The 18,738-nt window shown below is 42.0% G+C and overlaps 2 protein-coding genes across 6 annotated transcripts in view; one reads left to right on the top strand and one right to left on the bottom strand.

Moving 5' to 3' along the window:
• Positions 1 to 1,056: 1,056 nt before the first annotated feature.
• On the bottom strand, positions 1,057 to 8,978 carry LOC125391414 (thiosulfate sulfurtransferase/rhodanese-like domain-containing protein 3). The gene is made up of 4 exons (XM_048420764.3): positions 8,822 to 8,978; positions 2,890 to 3,063; positions 2,638 to 2,797; positions 1,057 to 1,910 (listed from the first exon to the last, which is right to left on the bottom strand). The coding sequence occupies exons 1-4, from the start codon at positions 8,889 to 8,891 to the stop codon at positions 1,838 to 1,840; spliced, it is 477 nt and encodes a 158-aa protein (XP_048276721.3). The 5' UTR covers positions 8,892 to 8,978; the 3' UTR covers positions 1,057 to 1,837.
• Positions 8,979 to 14,008: 5,030 nt separating this feature from the next.
• Positions 14,009 to 18,738, top strand: part of Usp45 (ubiquitin specific peptidase 45) — a 70,991-nt gene continuing 66,261 nt past the window's right edge. For 3 of the 5 annotated variants that reach the window (XM_048419820.3, XM_048419818.3, XM_085677291.2), the window contains exons 1-2: positions 14,009 to 14,070; positions 17,730 to 17,839. In XM_048419820.3, coding sequence (XP_048275777.3) covers positions 17,740 to 17,839 — 100 coding nt within the window. In that variant the 5' untranslated portion in view covers positions 14,009 to 14,070; positions 17,730 to 17,739. The remainder of the gene's footprint in view (positions 14,071 to 17,729; positions 17,840 to 18,738) is intronic. The other 2 variants (XM_048419819.3, XM_085677290.2) reach the window with 2 other exon arrangements.

Raw genomic sequence — 18,738 nt, 5'->3', positions numbered from 1 at the left:
GTAGGAGATGGGTCCTTGTCTCCCTGGTATGTAGGTAAAATCTGCCAATCCTCTTGGGTATTTTTTTTGCCTTTACCAGGGAGAGGTGAGTCATTTTCTGGGAATTCGCCTTTTGGCAGGTCCGCATATTTCGCCTATGTGAGCCAAGACTCTCAGTAGCTCATTCCCTAAGAATATCTTTCTGGTTAACCGTCTCAGGGTTTCTATTGCTGTTAAGAGACACTTTGACCATGAAAATTTTTAGTTTTTTGAGTCAGGGTTTCTCTATATCTTTGGAGTCTGTCCTGGAACTAGCTCTTGTAGGCCAGGCTGGCCTTGAACTCACAGAGATCTGCCTGCCTCTGCCTCCTAAGTGCTGGAATTAAAGGCATGCGCCACCACTGCCTAGCTGACTATGACAACTCCTACAAAGAAAACATTTAATTGTGGTGTCTTGCTTACAGTTCAGCGGTTCAGTCTGTTGTCATTGTGGTGGGAGCATGGCAGCATGCAGGCAGACATGGTGCTGGATACACCTTGATCAGAAGGCAAAAGGAAGTGGACTTTGTACACTGAAGAAAGCTTGTGCAAAAGAACTCAAAGCCCATCCCCCACAGTGACAAACTTTCTCCAACAAGACCACACCTACTTCAACAAGGTCACACCCCCCAGTAGTGCCACTCGCTATGAGGTTAGGGGGGCCAATTACATTCAAACCACCACACTGACAGAATGGAAGTTTCCCTTCACTAGTGATATATTTGGTGAAGGGAACTTTAGAATTGTCTATTGTGTTGATCTAGACAACCATAAACAATGATTGGTGGCAGACCACCATTTGTGGTGACCCAGGCTGTAGCTGTTTTCCTGGGCTTCCTCTATGTCCAACGGAGTGCGATGTATCAGCAGAAGTAGGAAGCAGTCCCTGAAGAGGGAAAACCTGTCGTCTGCATAACAAATAAATAAATCTTAAAAAAAAAAAGAAGACACAAGATTACTGTACAATTTTGCCAGCACACTAACAAGCGTATAATTTAACATTCTAAAGACATACATGCACTCTAGAAGGTGTCAAAATGGTATAAATATTTGTTTTTAATTAGTTGTCAAATTGAGGTATATTTCTTGTAAAATCATGTCTTTGTGTTTGCTTTGATGGGGTTTGGCACGCATACTCCTGACATTTCAGTCATACCATAGACGATCTCTACTATCCTACAAAATTTCCTGACCTCTTTCTTCCAGGTTCGTTTGCCTTCCACAGTCACAATCCGTGCAACTTTTATCCTCACATTGACCCTAAGTTTTAAAATTAGTTACATTGTTTGTATTTTGACCACATGTTGTCCTGAGTCTTCAGATGCTGTGAATGTGTTTTCCTGTTCAGAGTTTCCTTCTCTGGACCCCAGATCCTTTTCTTTTCTTTTCTTTGTAACAGAGTATCAATTTTATAGCCTGGCCTCAAATTTACAGCAATCTTCCCATCTCAATCTACTGAGTATTGGAACTACAAGTATGGGCCAAAAACCGATGCCTAGTTATTGTTTAAGATCGGGACTGCTTGTTAACACGCATGCTTATAGCATGACTGCACATGATTAAGTAATACAAGCTACCTGACCCTTTGGAATACCGAATACTTAAAAATTAACTGTAGAATCTGTATATTTCAATGGCAATTCATATTATCTCAGTTCTCAGTAGACTCTGAAAATATTCAAGAGAGCAGTATCTTTGGTTCACAGAGGAGGAAAACAATTGCCAAGCATATCTTTTGGTGCCAAGACTGGAGATTTCTTTTGCTTCATCCACTATCCTTGGATGTATGAACACAGGACAGAATGTCTTATTCCAGAATTCAATTTTCTTGTTTCTTCTCGGTAACTTCATAGGTTACCCATTCCTTCCATCCTCCAGCATAGTGTTGAACACTGAAAACATACACAACAGTGTTATATTTCATAGCAGAAGATTGGGAGAAACTTTGCAATAGCTACTCACCTTACTATCTAGTTCTATACTGCTTTTAAAAATTATTGGTTTTTTAGTAGGTTGGAAAGACACATGCCATTTGTCTTTATACTGCTTTTATTAACATTTGTTGTTGTTGTTTTACCCCTGTGGTAGTAGGGATTAAATCCAGGGACTTGGGCATGTGAGGAACATGGTTTACCACTGAATTCTATTACCAGCTCCAAGACACTCTTTTTTTTTTTCTGAAACAAATACCATGTAGCTCTGATTGACTTTGAATTTTTGTTAATATGTGTATAGGTGTTTTGTCTGCCTATGTGTCTGTACACCACATGCATGCCTAGTGCCCAAAGGGGACAGACGAGGGCATCAGATCTCCTGGAACTGAAATTACAGACAGCTGTGAGGTGCCATGTGGGTGCTAAGCATCAAGCCTGGATCCTCTGGAATTACAGACAGTGCTCTTAACTTCTGAGAAATCTCTCCAGCCCTGTCCCCTCCCCAAGAAATTCTTAAGTAGTCTAACAGATGTTTATTTTTATTTTTGTTATACCAGGGATTGCATCCAGGGCTTTCCACATCCTAGGCAATTATACTGCCACTGGGCAAATAGCCCCAGCATCCCAGATGTCTGTGTAATATTGCGATCCAGTGCTCAATCTAGTTTTTCCTTCATTCACACACCTGTTAAAGCCCAGGGATATTGCTGTGTCCATAGCCTTCTTACTTCTCACTCCAGCAAAACAAGAAAACACCAGACTGTCGGATTTGGATGGCTTCACTTCGTGGTACTTCTCTTTGAAATCCCTGGAGTTCATCTGAAGAGCTTTCCCCACCTCGTCCACTGGAAGAAAGTGGTGACATGTTTAATTAAGTTTGGGATACAAGCAGTCATTAAGCATATGAATGGATCTGTTTAAAACATGCAGCACTTACATGGTATGTTGATTGATCCAGGTATTTTTCCATGCTCAAGAATTTCCCACGTATCTCTAACATCAATTAACATAATGTTTTTGGAGTTCAGCAGGTTTTTTAGTTCCCTATACGTGACACCCTTAGGAAGAGAAGAGCAAAAACGTTGACTGCTTCCCCATATTGACTTCAAGCCTATAAAAAAAAATTCAGACTTAAGTGACATTGGTATTAACAGCTATAAGTAGGTTCTAGTTAGATGACATAACTGAGTTCACCTTTTTACTTTAATAAAAAAGTATTTTTTATTACTTATACAGAGTCTGCATGCATACTCTGTTCCTGGTTCCTGACCTGGAAGTACATAGAACTTCTGAGAGTGGGTGGAGAAGATACTTTTGTTTGAATGAGGTTGGCTCTGGTGCCCTAGAAGCTTCGGGGTAGCACTGATCGCCCAAAAGACTAAGCCGTGAGAACAACTTGGATCTTTCATGCCTGGTCTTCTGTGCAGTGGAGCAAGGCTAGAAGATTGAATTAGCAGTCAACAGTGCCTTCGTTATGACGCTTCCATTGAAATTTTTCATCTATGGGGCTTGGAGATTTACTGGGTTAACACATCCATGCACTAGGAACATGCCACACCTCAGTTCCATGAAGAGGGAAACACTCACACTTAAGATTCTTCTAGATCTCATACCATGACTTCTTCAGCAGGTTCTCCATCTGTATTCTTTAATAAATTATTGACAATAAACTAATAGAAGTGCTTAACTGAGTTCCGTTAGTGAATTACTGACAATGGGGAAGGGGTCATGGGAAGTTTTGATTTATATTCCGTTGGTCAGAAATGTGGGAAGCATGAACTTGGGAGTCGTGTCTTAAGTTGGCACAGTTTTGTCAGGAAGCCCTTCTGGTGTCTTCAGTAACTCTAGGTAGTTAGTTCAGAATTAAATTTGAAGACTCAAATAGAGAATTAGCTTGGTGTAGAAAAACTATACCCTTGGTGTCAGAAGCTATTTGTGAGGAGAGGCAGCTCAGTAGTAAGGTGATTGCTTCTAATGTGAGGTCCCTGGCTCAGCCCTAACATACCTGAGAAGAGAAAGGGGTTGTGAGCAGAGCACAGAAAAACGTTTGCCAGTGTGCACACATTCTGACTGAGCAACACGATGCGGCCTGCCAGCTTGCTGTAACATGAGGACTGGCTTGTTGGGGTATCTGTCCCGCCCAGTACCGCACAGCAGGCAGGCCCCAAAGAAAATCACGCACAAGACTCCATAAGATTATAAACTGATTGGCCCATTAGGTCAGGCTTCTTGTTAACTCTTATAACTTATATTAACCCATTATTCTCATCTATGTTAGCCATAATGGCTTTGTACCTTTCTCAGCTGGGCAAGTTACATGCTGCCTCTTCAGTGGTCTGCGCAGGAGTGGCTGAGGAACCTCCCTGCTTCCCAGGATTCTCCTGTTCTCATTGCATCACCTCTACTTCCTGTCTGGTTTTCCCGCCTATACTGCCTGCCTGGCTAATCAGCGTTTTATTAAAATATGATTGACAGAATACAGACAATTCTACCGCATCAGCTTGCTCTGCGTGCTTCATAGTTGGCCTTCGGCCACTTTGTATTCTCTCAAAACCCTTTAGCTAGCAAGAAATTTGAAACATAGCAAGCATCTAATAATTGTTATGGGTATAATTTGTTAATCCCACTTGTAACACAAATGACAATATGAGAAAAAATTTAACTTCATTTCCTTTTGCAAATAAGGATAGGAACTTCCATTTCATAGGGTTTCTGCTGTTGTGATAAAACACCTTGGCCAAAAGTAACTTGGGGAAGAAAGGGTTTGTTTCACCTTATAGCTCCTAAGTTCATCACTGAGGGAAGCTAGGGGCATGAACCCAGGGCAGGAATCTGAAGGCAGTTACTGAACAGAAGCCATGGAGGATTGCTGCATATTGTCTTGTTCTCCATGGCTTGCTCAGCCTGCTTGCTTATCACCCCATTTTCCTGCCCAGAGTGGCACACCTACAGTGACTTGGTCCCTCCCACATAAACCTTTAATAAAGATTTGTCCCTGCTGGATATGGTGGTGCACACCTTTAAGCCCAGCATTTGGAAGGTAGAGGCAGATGGATCTCTGTGAGTTTAAGGCCAGCCTGGTCTACAAAGCAAGTTCCAGGATAGCCAGGGCTACGTAGAGAAACCCTGTCTCAAAAACCAAAAACCAAAAAGGTGTGTGTATGGGGGTATAAGTGTTAAAACTTTGCATCAAACCAGTGAAGCTTAAAAATATTGCTAATACCAAATATTGGCGAAGGTCTGAGGAAATGGATTTTCTCACACATTGCCATTAAGAACTCTTAAAGGGGGCTAGAGTGGTTACCCCTGTCTCGAAAAACCAAAAATCCAAAACAAAACAAAACACAAAAAGAGCACTTACTGAGGGCCTGAGTTTGATTCCAAGATTTGAGGGTGACTCACAACAGTCTGTAACTTTAATTCTGAGGAATCCGGGACCACCTTTTCCCCCTATTCAGGCACCAGGCATGTAAATGAGACATACATGTGGACAAATTACCCATACATATAAAATTATATATATAAATATATATATATATATATATATATATATATATATAGAGAGAGAGAGAGAGAGAGAGAGAGAGAGAGAGAGTTTTGTTTCGTTTTGTTTAAGACAAGATCTCTCGACATAGCCCTGCATGTCTTGGAAATCACTATGTAGACCAGGCTGGCCTCTAACTCACAGAGATCTGCCTGCCTCAGCCTCCCAAGTGCTGAGCCTACAGTTTTAAATAGAGCTTTTGAAGGAAATTAGCTGTAATAACATTTTAAGTTTGTATATTCTTTTTTCCTCATGGCTCTACTTTTAGGAATCTGTTCTACAGGATCACATGTGGGGATGACATTACAGCCTTGATGAGAAGTCAGTTCTTCCACCTTTTCTTGGGTTCCAGGATCAAAGCTAGGTCACCAGCCTTGGGTGGCAAGCACCTTTACCCACTAAGCCATCTTGTCAGCCCCAAGATGATATTTAAAACAATTTTATTTATTTAACTTTTAAGGTGCTTTCTCCCTGTGTATGTGTCTAGCATATGTGTGCAGAGGTCACATGTATCTATTCCCAGAATCTGGAGTTGGAAGCACTTGTGAGCCTCCTGACATTGGCGATGGGAACTGAACTCAGTGCTCTTAACCACTGAGCCATCTCTCCAGTCAAGGTTTATTTTTCTATGGATCTGTGTGTATATGTGAGGAGGTTTTCACAGGTACCCTTGGATGTCAGAGGAAGGTGTCAGGTCCCTTAGAGCTGGAATTACCTGTGGTTGGTAGGTGCCCCAAGTGGATGCTGGGAGCTAAACTTAGGACTTCTTCAGGAGCACTATGAACTTTTAGCCACTGGACCATCTCTCCAGCCCTCAGAATTATATTTTTTTAACTTTTTTTTAAAATTTATTTATTTAGTATATATACACTTGCCAAAAGACAGCACCAGATCTCATTACAGATGACTGTGAGCCACCACATGGTTGCTGGGAATTGAACTCAGGACCTCTGGAAGAGCAGTCAGTGCTCTTAACCTCTGAGTCATCTCTCCAGCTCTCAGAATTATATTTTTAAAAGTTTGGAATCAACCTATTCAAATTAGAAACAGCAGGCTAAATCCATACATTTTCTATGTGTTATGGTAAGAAACTAGAAGACTATGTAATTTCATAAATTATGTTAAGCTTGGTTCTAACACTGCTTACCAACATGGAAAATGTACCCACAGCAAGCAACTCTTGAAACTGGATCAAAGATAATTTTTTCTTGTAATCATCAGACTGACTTAACTTCCTATAATTCAGCTATACTCTCTTGTGAGGTAGTAGGTAATAAAGAAAGGCTTTCTTGCTCTTCCATTGAGTCGTCAAAGGCTGGTGCAGCAGTGTACTTTCCTTTCGTCTCACCTTCCCCAAGTCTCTTATGGCATGAACCTGCACTACACACTATTTATTTGCATCAAGCGGTAGGTGTTTTGTGTACCCATATCCTCTACTTGTAAATTGACCACTTGGTGTGGTGTTCAACCAAAGAAGCATTCAACAGTTCTGGTAGTGAAGAAGAAGATGACTGAGTCTTAAGTTTTGGAGAATATATATATATATATATATATATCCATTCTCAAGCCATGAGCCAAAATAAACCCTTTCTGAACTCTCTTTTGTCTGGTATTATGTTCAGCACTGACTGAGAAAATTAATGAATATATGCTGTTGGATTTAAATAATATTAATGTATACACAGTGCAATTAATAATTATTCCTGTTTTCATAATTATACCATACTGCTCCTTCTGAAAGAAATACCTCCCCCTTCATTTTTATGGGGGACACTTACTCTCCTTTCGTATCTATTTAATATTTAATATTCTCGTATCTATTTAATATTAGAAAGTGTGCTTCTAATCCATTCTACTAAAGTACCTGTTTGTGTGCACAGGGTAGATTTCACAATGATTATCAAATAATTTTATAATAAAAATTTGGGACTTAAATTTTTTACAGGTGACTGGTTAGTAAACTGTAGTACATTCCCACTACGGGAAATAGGCAGGCTTTAAAAGCTAAATACCTATGTGAGTCAACATATAGACGTATATACACAATACACACATATGAGACAAACTTTTATCTATGGATAGCCATAGAAAAATTTAAAAGAGCCAATTATTATCCATATCTGAGGAGTGGGATTTGAGTATTTAAAGGAGATCTGTGGCTCTGCTCTTCTTTGGTTTGCTTTATTTTAGTGAGAATATAACTATGCACTATTTGTGTATCTTTTAAAATACGAAAAGTGCCAGGCAGTGATGGCACCTACCTTTAATCCTAGCGCTCAGGAGGCAGAAGAAGGTGGGTCTCTGTGAGTTTGAGGCCAGTCTGGTCTACAAAGAGAGTTCCAGGACAGACACCAAAGCTACAGAGAAAAACCCTGTCTCGAAAACAAACAAAAACAAATACACAAAGGCCCCTTCCTCTAGCAGGGCGCTCAAGTCAAGATTCACTCTGGATTGGGCCGTGTACTTGCATCTTTCTCTATCTCGCCCATGCACGTACAAATGGTGAACTCCTTAGTGAGCTAATCCCCGCCAGGAAGCCTGGCAGATTTGATTACCTACTTTTGCGACAGAAACATAAATGGTAACAATTTGCACAGAAAAGTCCATCTTCAGCAACAAAAGATGTTAAGAAAGGAGCCCATAAACCTGTTTCTTTGGAAGAAAATATTACATTAAAGAAGAGGCTGTTTAAAATAAGAAAATATTAAAATAAAATAAAAGAGGGTAGAGGAGTGCTGGGAAGGAACTGAGCTTTAGACCCAGTGGGGTCAATAGCGACATTCACTTCTGCCTTCTTCCAAATTTACAAAATTAATGGGAGAGGGAGTACTTTCCTAGTTCGACCCCCCACACACACACCCTCTCTCGCTCGCTCGCTCGCTTTGTGTGTGTGTGTGTGTGTGTGTGTGTGTGTGTGTGTGTGTATTTCATGAAAAGATGAGCTCTATCCCCTGGTGGGTCGGGTCACAATGGTAAGTTAAAAGGATGGGTTTATAATTAAGCCTTTCCGGAGCCTTCTTGCTGGCTCCATTCAGTGGCGAAGTGACCTTCATCACTCAAACTTGCATAATTAATTTCCATTATAAATAACCTTGGTGTGCCGTATTTGCTCTGCCGCTGCGTTAATCAGCGCGTCTCCAGGCATGGAATCCGGAGGATCAAAAGGAGCAAAAACGGCAGTGGGCACGACATACCTACGTGCCAAGAGTAGCTAGTGGGCTTCACTTATATTAACTGGAAGTCTAAAGAACTGTGCACGCTCAATGTCATCCCCTCCCTGGCACTCGATATCAGGTGGTTTTTGTTTCTCAGGGATCAATCTCACCGCCAAGCGCAGCCTCCACCGATCCTAGCGCCGCCCTGCGTGAGGTCCCAAGCACCCGCCGGGCCAACATCACCGTGGGCAATCTGGGACCCCGGGTGCTGCTGACCACTTCCTCCTCCTCCTTCCTGGCTTCTCACCCACGGGCGCTGTCCAGGCTCTTGAGCGCCCCGCAGTCAGCACTGACAGATCCGGGTACTGCCACACCGTGAATATTTAACTTTATCCGAAGACGGTCTCTGGTAGTTTTATAGTGTTAGCTTCTTACTACTACATTGACAAATCGCCATATGTTTACTGACTTAAGTCAGCAGAAATTGATTATTTACAATTTTGAAGTTAGCATACTTAAAGAAAATCAACGTGTCCAAAAATATGTGTATTTTTTGAAAACACCAGGGAAGCTTTTTATTTTAATTTCCTTTTACCTGTTTTCGTGTCTCCTCGTGCTGACTCATCCCTTGGCTCCTGGTCTTTATCCATCTTCAGAGCCAGTATCTTAAGCACCGTCACACCTCTCTGGCTGACTTGAACATCTGCTGTAAGTCCTTTCATTTGCCCTCCTCTCTTCTTCCTCTAAGGACCCTTACATTCAGACCACTGAAATAATCCACGTCAGGGTCCCCACTTCCAGAGGGTTAACACGGAATAATATCTGCAAAGTCTCTTTTACCAGGTGTGGCAGTTTGAATAAGAATGGCCCCCATAGGGTCACATATTTGAATGCTTAGGGAGTGGCTTTAGTCTATGTTGCCTTGTTGCAAGAAACGTGTCATGGCGGTGGGCTTTGAGGTTTCATATGCTTACACCAGGCGAGGTGTGTTTCTCTCTTCCTGCTGCCTGCAGATCTGACGGAGAACCCTCGTCTCCTTCTCTACTACCATGTCCGCCTACACACCACCATGCTTCCTACCATGATGACAATGGACTAAACCTGAATTGAAAACCAGCCCTGATTAAATGTTCTCCTTTAATAGAATTGCCATGGTCATGGTGTCTCTTCACAGCAATAGCACTAAGATGCCAGGTAAGGTAACACATGACAGGTTCCAGGGATTAGAACTTGGGGTATATTTGGGTTGGGTGGGCTAGGACATTTTTTTCCCCACATAAAGCTTCTCATTTTACGTTAACTTTCTCCTCGGTTTAGTTCTCCAAACACCATGAAAGCTACATTGAACTGGAATTTATTCAGCTAGAAATTAACATATTAACTCAAACTGATATTAAATTGCATGCCCAAGGAATAATTTCATTAAATACACATTTTGAGATCAGTACATTTTCTTTTTTTGTCTTTGTTTTGTTTTTTGAAACAGGGTTGCTTTGTGTCCATGGCTGTCCTGGACCTCACTCTGTAGATCAGGCTGGCCTCGAACTCACAGAAATCCGCCTGCCTCTGTCTCCCAAGAACTGGGATTAAAGCATGCTCCTCCATCGCCTGTCTAAAATCAGCCCATTTTAAATAATTTAGTAATTTTTATTGTATGTTAGGTGTGTGTGTAATTGTATATATATGTGGTGTATGCACTAGTTAGGGTGGGTTATGTATGTATGGAGGGCAGAGGTTGATGCTAGGTATCTTTCCTTGGTCATTACACCTTTATTTTTTGAGACAATGTATCTCACTGAACCTGAAGATGACCATTTTGGGGTGAGGACTAGGGAATGGTTTAGCGGTTATTTTTTGCCCACACAGAGAGCCTCAGTTCAATTCCCAACATCCATATGGTGGTTTATAACGATCTATAACTCCTCTGAGTGCACCAAGCAAGCACATGGTGCACAGACATACATGCAAGAAAACACTTGTATATGTAAATTAAATAAATAAATAAAATATATTTTTTAAAAGCGATGAACGGTTAGACTAGGCTGACTGGCCACTGAGTTTCAGATCAGGCTGTCTCTGAACTCCCACCTTAGCACTGGTGTTATAGGAACATAGTGCTTTCTAGATGGTTCTGAGATTGTGAACGCAAGTCTTTATGCCATGTAGCAAGCTCTCCACCCACTGAGTCATCTCCCTAGATCCAGTAATTCATAAACCACATCAGATTCTATACCAGTGACATCATCTGCTACTAGGTGTTTCCTAATCACTGAGAGTTTAAGCTCTTAAATTTCGGGTTTGAAATATATTGTTCCCTGATCCCATATTCATCCTACCTCCCTCCCCACCCATCCCCGGCCACCAAGCTTTCCCCGTTCCTCCCCTACTCCCTACTCTCTAGCCCTCTCCCCCTCCATCGACCCTCCCACCCCCCCATGCCCCCGAGGTTACCTGGGACTCTTGTCTATTTCCTACCTCCTGGTGGATAGCTAAATAATCTTCATCAGGTTCATCTTCTTATTTAGCTTCTCTAGGATCACGAATAATAGGCTCAAAGACCTTTAATTATGGTTAGAATCCACTTATGAGTGAATACATACCGTGTTCCTCTTTTTGGGTCTGGCTTACCTCACTCAGTAAAGCGTTTTCTATTTCCATCCATTTGCATGCAAAATTCAAGATGTCATTGTTTTTAACCGCCGAGTAAAACTCTAATGTATATATGTTCCACACCTTTTTTAACCATTCTTCTATTGAGGGGCACCTAGGTTGTTTCCATGTTCTGGCTATTACAAATAGTGCAGCTATGAACATAGTTGAACAAATGCTTTTGTAGTATGTTAGGGAATCTTTAGGGTATATTCCCAAGAGTGGTATTGCTGGGTCCTGAGGGAGGTTGACTCCCAGTTTCCTGAGAAACCGCCACACTGAAAAAAAAAAAAAATTTCGGGTTTGAGGGGGGCTTGCATGTGTGTGTGTGTGTGTGTGTGTGTGTGTGTGTGTCTATGTGTATGTGAAGAGCACATATGTGCCACAGTATGTATGTTGGCAGTCAAAGGATAACTTTGTGGAGTCAGTTCTACCTTGGAACTGGGGATCCAGCCCAGGTTTGTCATGTTTAGTGACAGGCACCCTTACCTGCTAGGCCATCTTGCCAGCCCTCTGTAATATACGTGTTTTGTAGATTCACCACATGAGAGGAAACATGTGTGATGGTGGGCTTTAATTGTCAACTTAATGCAACTTAGAATCATCTGTGAAAAGTCTCGGTGTTGGATTGTTTACATTGGGTTGGTTAGTTGGTATGTCTTTGGGGAACTACCTTAACTACAGTAATTGATATAGGAAGACCCAGACCACTGTAAGTGGCACCAATCCCTAAACAGAGGTAGAAGAGTAGAGAAATGGAAGGGCTAAAGTGAGCCGTGAACAAGGACTAGAGTTCAGTTCCTAGCCTCTATGTTGGGAGCTCAATGGCCTTTTCTGACTTTGCAGGCACACCTAGAAACTTGGCACTCACTCTCAAACATACATACACATACATAAAATAAATACTCCATTATTTAAAAGTGGAAAAAATCAAGCTGCACACAAACAAGTGAGCATCCATGTGTTCATTTCTCTCTGCTTGTGACTTGGTGTTTTATTAGAAATAAGTTCAGGGTCCCAAAGAAAGAGACCATTCCAACCTTACTCTTGAAAAAGAGGGTATTCTTGGAAAATTGAACAAAGACAGGAAGCGCCCTTGGTTTTTATCCAACTTTGAATGGGGATTGCATCTCTCTAGAGATGAGACTAAGAGCATATCCGTTAGATAGCAAGGTTGCTAAATTAAAACGGGGTGGGGGGGGGGGGAGGTAGTAAAGAAACCAAACTCGCTACTCCAGGGTGAAAAGGGAAAAGTTTTTTTTTTTTTCCAAACTGCAAAACTGTCTCCTAGGAAAGCAAGGAAAAGTGACAGGGCAAATATTTTTAGAGTTTAATGGGAATAGGATGCTTGTGATCTGGGGCGGGGCTTGAGATCTGGGGCGGGGCTTGTGATCTGGGGCGGGACTTGTGAGCAGGGGCTGAGGGAGCCAAGAGGCTATCATTGACCTTGACAAGTTAATAGGTACCTTTGCAGTCTGTTAATTGAAGAGCCACTTGTTCCTCTTGCCAGAGATGAGAATGACTCCCCTTTTTAGTAAACAAATACTTTCTGCAAGCCGCTGAGGGAATGGTGGCTTTTGTCTAAATGCCAGTTGTGGAAAAAGCAATTTCTTGGCGGACCAGACAGTAGCCATGGGACTTCATTAATTGTAAGAGAAATTTTAATATTCAGTGATTAATTGCATAATTCTTAAATTTCTTTTTATTAAGAAGAGCATCTAAATTTTCATATTTAAATTCAGCCCTTCTCTGTCTAACTGTAAAGTGAGTCTTAAAATATGATATTTTAAAAAGGATCTGATGCAATTTAGTTGTAAACACTTTAGATTTGCTCTTATCTTTTCATCTTCCACTTCAAATTCAATATTAACATACCAAACTTTGTACTTATACAGACAATTTTGACTTTGAAATTATATCACAATGCAAACTGTTTTTCCCCATGCAACATTTTTTTTTTATCCTGGAAGATAATCTCTTAAAAGGCAATCATGCCTCCCCACACCTAGCACCTTAACCTGCATATTTGTATTCCACTGTATTTGTCCAACGCATGGTTTCTATAAACACAATGTAAATGAATAGCTAGCCCCTTCGGCAAGTTTTCCCATAGAAATGGATTAGAATTTTTAAGTTAACCAGCAGTCAGCTTTTGGCTCTTAATTACAATCTTTTAACTTCTAACCCATCACCTTGTCCATTAGGCCACAACTTGTCCTTTGTGAAAGCTTCCAGGACCCATCAACCAGTGCTTGAAACAAAATAATTTCAAACCAACTATTTTTACTCAAAAGCAAAGTGTACATCGCTGTTACAGATGATCGGACTTTGAAGAGTTACGGGTGTGATGTATTGTTTAGTTCAAAAGAGAGAACCACATGAAAAACAATTTCATGTACAGTGAATGTCAGATTTAATTCTTTAGAGTTCCCAGAAGGGTGATGAGACACTGGAGGCCGTCCCAAGCGGTGCTCGGCGAGGCAGGCCTGAAGGACCAGAGCAGCTCACCCAAGCCAGAACCTGAACCTAGGCCTGTGGCTGGCATTGTACCAGCCGGCTGCAGGGGGTCACCCCCTCAGTACACCTACACCTACAGCTACTCTGGTTCGTTCAGCCCTCCTCCCTGCGGGAAGGACAACCGGGATCAGAGCCTAGACTCAAAGCCCCGCCCCTGGCTCCACCCAGGACGCCAGGCCCCGCCTTCTTCGGGTTGCCTGTCGCGCAGGCGCAGAAGCTCCTGTGTGTGGAAAGCTGCGGCCCGGCGGGCGGGGTGAGTCGGGGCCCAGGCTTTGGGGTCACTGCATTCCTTGTGTCTTCGCTGTGTTTTTGCTTGAGCGGCGAGGCTTCCTTGTAGGTGGACCAGCCTAGGAAAATAGGTTTCCCGCGTGCCCTCGCGTCCACATTCGCAGGGGCGCCGGGCGGCTACCCGGCCGAGACTTGGTGGCTGCGGGAAGAGCCGGGGTCGGGGAGGGAGCCAGGCCAAGTAAAGCCTCGCTGCCCCGGGATCTCTTGTCCCCTCGCATTCCACCCTGCTAACTTGGAGTGCACCAGTGGCCTGAGGAAGAGAACCTAGCAATGGCTTTCTGGCAACACCGAATATTAGGTTAGGGTCGTTCCTACCTGAGTCCACTTCTGGCTCCCGGACTTCTGCAAGTCGCTTTACCTACATCCAATTTCAAGTGTCAAATGAGTTTGATGATAGTGATGATAAGAGTAGTTGGGAGAAGGTTCTTGAGTGTTTTGAGCCTGGGTATCTAAAAGGAAGATGTTTACCGTTTCCTCTTCTCATGCTGGAGAACAGCAGCCGAAAACTTAAAAGAACAGGATTTGGACATGGGTTGCTTGTAGCTAGTTAAAAAAGCAAAATATTAAATATTCTAGCTGTACATCCTGTGTTAGACAAAATGCGGGTGTCTGGTACTGTTTAAGTTAAAAACTGAAGCTGATGGTTCGGCCAGTAAAGGTTTTGACTACCAAGCCTGGTGGTGGTTCAGTCTCCAGGACCCACGTGGTGAAAGAGAGCTCTTCAGGGATGCAAAGCAAAACACATGAACACATGTACACGTGCACATCCTCACACACAAAATACATAAATAAATAGATTTTTTAAAAGAAGCTGTAGCATTTAATGTTTAAAAAACGACACGAAAAAACAATAGCCAGAGCATATTCATGATGAAGAGTTAACAATCAGGCCTGAGGCTTCTGTCCTATGTCCGGTCTCCCTGCGACCGTGGCAACCTTGTTTGGCACCTGGACACCTGGAGGTTGGGAGTGTTCTACTGTAGTAGCAAATGTTCTATGCCTAACGTTATATTTTATGCCCAAATTACCAATTACCATACAGATCCCGGGCTTCAGTTATCTCATGGGTTCGTTCCCCTGAGCTCAGATTGATAGCTGCTTGTTCCCTGTGAGGAGGACAGGGAGAGAGCTTGTGGAAGTTACGCAAAAGCGCCCCTGCCCCTGCCCCTGCCCCTGCCCATTCTAATTACGTGTATGTTCATTCAGATGCTCTCTGAAATGTCTGTCCATGAGTACAACCTACAACCGTGTGCTGACACCTTTGAATCCTGCTGCTGACACCTCAGCTCCAGACACAGTTTTGACAATGGAAAATTAATAGATGCAGGTTTATAAATTTAAATGTAGAGAGCAGATTTGCCACCTCATTGTGGGGAGATAGGAGAATGGGTCATTCAGGAGATTGAAAGGGGTTGATAGGTAATTTTCCCCAGTTGTACAGAGAGATGTGGTGGATAAAGGGAGGCCCAGTGTGCTGCAGGAGAAAATGACGACATTGTGTTCATCTAGAATTGACTTTGCTGAAATGGGCGGTGCTAGTGTTGCTTGCCTGAAGTTCAGTGTGACCATGTGATTTTTTTTTCTTTAAATGCAGAAAAAATATCCATTTAGGGCCTTTACTGAAGATTCTTTTTGAAATTGTTTTTATTGAGCTATGCATTTTGTTTGCTCCATGTGATTTTCTTGAGTCTGCCAATAGGAGCTCCAGGCAAGGCTTTAAGAACCAGCTCTATGTTAGCATCTTTCCCCTTTCCCCTGTTCTGCTGTAGGAAGCCTTTGCTGAAATGTGTTAGCAAGACGCCTGCATGTACCACCCTCCACACACATACTCTTTTTTTTTTAACTTTATTTAACTTTATTTTATGTGCATTGGTGTGGGGATGTCAGATCTGGAACTTGAGTTACAGAGAGTTGTGAGCTGCCATGTGGGTGCTGGGAATTGAACCTGGGTTCTCTGGAAGGGCAGCCAGAGCTCTTAACCGCTGAGCCATCTCTCCAGCCCCACACACATACTGTTTTAAAAAGTCGTATGGGAAAGCAGTATTAAAAAAGACTGAAGAACTGTAACAGATGAAGTACGAAGAATAATGATTGAATCTTCATCCAGAAACCCCCTATAGAATGCACTTGAATCAGAAAAGGAAATTAGAATATGTTAGGATAAAAGACATTAGGAAAATTTTTTCTACGTATGAGAGTGCTGTCATGTAGGAGAATTATTTATTGTATTTTAAAACACTATGTTTAAGTATTTAAGGACAAATTTCTATTATTTCTACAATTTATTTTCAGATACTAATCAAAAATCATCACATATATTTTGTTGGGGATATGGCACAGTGCTTAAGAGAATGTATTACTCTTGAGGAAGACCAGAGCTTGGTTTCCAGCACCCACATTGGGCAGCTCACAATTGCCTGTAACTCCATGCAGGGGATCCGATGCCTTCTTCCCTTTGCAGACACCTGTGTCAACTGCACATACCCATAGGCATACTCATTCTTTAACATTTTTTAAATTGTATGTTTCTACCCGGGTGTAGTGGTGCACACCCTTAATTCCAGTACTCTGGAGGCTGAGGCAGGAGGATCTCTGAGTTCAGTGCCAGCCGGGTCTACAGAGTTGAATTCCAGGACAGCCAAAGCTACACAGAGAAATCTTGTCTTGAAAAACAAAACAGCAACAGCAAAAACTGTATGTTTCTATATTGATATTTAGATAGAACAACTATAGCAAAATGGTAATACATGTATCATCTAGACTCTGTGTGAGTACTCACTATATGGTTCTTTTTAGCTTTTGTAGATTAAAAATTGTTATAATGAGAACTTGGAGCGAAAATATGGCAGCTTAAAAGTAGGAATTAATCTTTCTGTCAGTAGTCCACTAGGTAGTGCCGCAAATGGGGCTCCTGACTACTGGGCTTTACAGTTTCTCTCCCTGGCCCAGTCTTCCAGCTGCCACTGTCAGCCGAGATGACAGGGTGAGGAAAGAGCCCATTATAAGAAGCTTTGTGTATTTTCTTGATGAAAAATTCCCTCTGACACATCCTGTATGCAGGGATGGTTGAGGGGGGCATGTCTTAGTTCAGGGGAAAAAAAATTACTGTTCACTGAGTGTCTTAACAACAAACATTAGTTAGTGCTGAAGGCTGGCAAGCCCAAAGTGCTGGCAGGTCTGGTCTATCCTTGGTACAGCAAGGGTAGTGTAGGCTTCAATGTTAAAGAGATCTATTTATCTTGGCCTTCTTCTTGCTCCTGCACATAAATGCAAGGTTCACTCTCTCACCTACTCTTGTTCAGGCTCATCTATGAACTGTCACATTGTGGGTGAGATTCCAGCAGAGGGATTCTGAGACACATGGGGAGTAGTTGGAATGTGTGATTTATGTAGTGGCCTTTTTGTGTGTGCTGCAGTCCTGGGACTGGGCCCCCGTGTTTCATGCATGCTCTACTACTGAGTTGTACTCTCATGTCTCTGTATTAATTTAAAGACTTATTTAACCCTATTTGTTTACCTTCTTTGTTTCTCTGTTGATTTATAGGTCAGTTGAGTTTGAATATGCATTAAATACATGAGCATTTCATTTTAAAAATTATTGTTATGTTTCTTTAAACTTTTCAGTAGATAACAGATGCGGGTAAAAGATCCATCAAAAGACTTACCTGAGAAAGGCAAAAGGAATAAGCGACCATTGCTACCTCATGACGAAGATTCTTCAGATGACATTGCTGGTAAATTGTGATCTCTGGTGTCTCAGAGAGAGGGTGGGGTAAAGAAGGATTAGTAGATACTTCCCAGTCAATAAATTCAGTATTTTATTTTTACCATTTTCTGCATAAACTTGATAGCTAGCTTGTCTAATTCCCCCCAACAAAACCATTACTGGTATTCTTACAGGGATTTTAAGTGATAAGTATATTAAAATTGTTGTACTCTTCTTTGTCTTTTCTCAGGGCTCATTAAAATTAAGTCTCTAAACTACCAGAAGTGGACAGATGGTGAAACTTTGTTTAACTGTATGACTCACTTGGCCCGCCCTCCCCTCATTCCCTTCTTTTCCCCTTCTTTCTCCTTCCTTTTCTTTCCTTTCTGTGGTGATGTGGTTGAAATAGGGCTATATACCTATTTCCCCAGGACCTGCACGTGTTAGCTCAGTCCTCTAGCACTAAGCCACATGCTCAGCCCAGGGCGCTGTTTTTTTCTCTTTCTTTTTCCTTTCTTCCTTTTGAGACAGCCTCCCTGTGTAACCGTTGCTGGCCCAAAACTCAGTTTGTAGACCAGGCTGGCCTTGAATTTAGGAGATCCACCTGCCTCCGCCTCCTGAGTGCTGGCTTCAAAGCTGTGTGCCACTGCCTGGCTGGGACTTGTGTTTCTTTTTCCTTTTTTGGCCCAAACTTGTGTTTCTTAAAAATGAACTTGGAATCTTGTTATTTAATAATTTGGAGGAGAGAGAGAGAGTGAGAGAGAGTGAGTGATTTTTTTTTTTGCTTTATATCACCATTTCCATATTAGAAGGTTTCCATGTAGAGTTTTTATTAATATTTAAAATATACCAGAGTAAGTATGGCGATACATGCCTTCAGTATCAACATTTAGGAGTCAAAGGCAGACAGATCTCTGAGTTTGAGCC

This window comes from Myodes glareolus, chromosome 16 (assembly GCF_982192425.1).
Source record: "Myodes glareolus chromosome 16, mMyoGla1.1, whole genome shotgun sequence".
NCBI lineage: Eukaryota > Metazoa > Chordata > Mammalia > Rodentia > Cricetidae > Myodes > Myodes glareolus.
The sequence above is the reverse complement of the archived record's forward strand: the minus strand, read 5'-3'. Positions and strand labels throughout refer to the sequence as shown.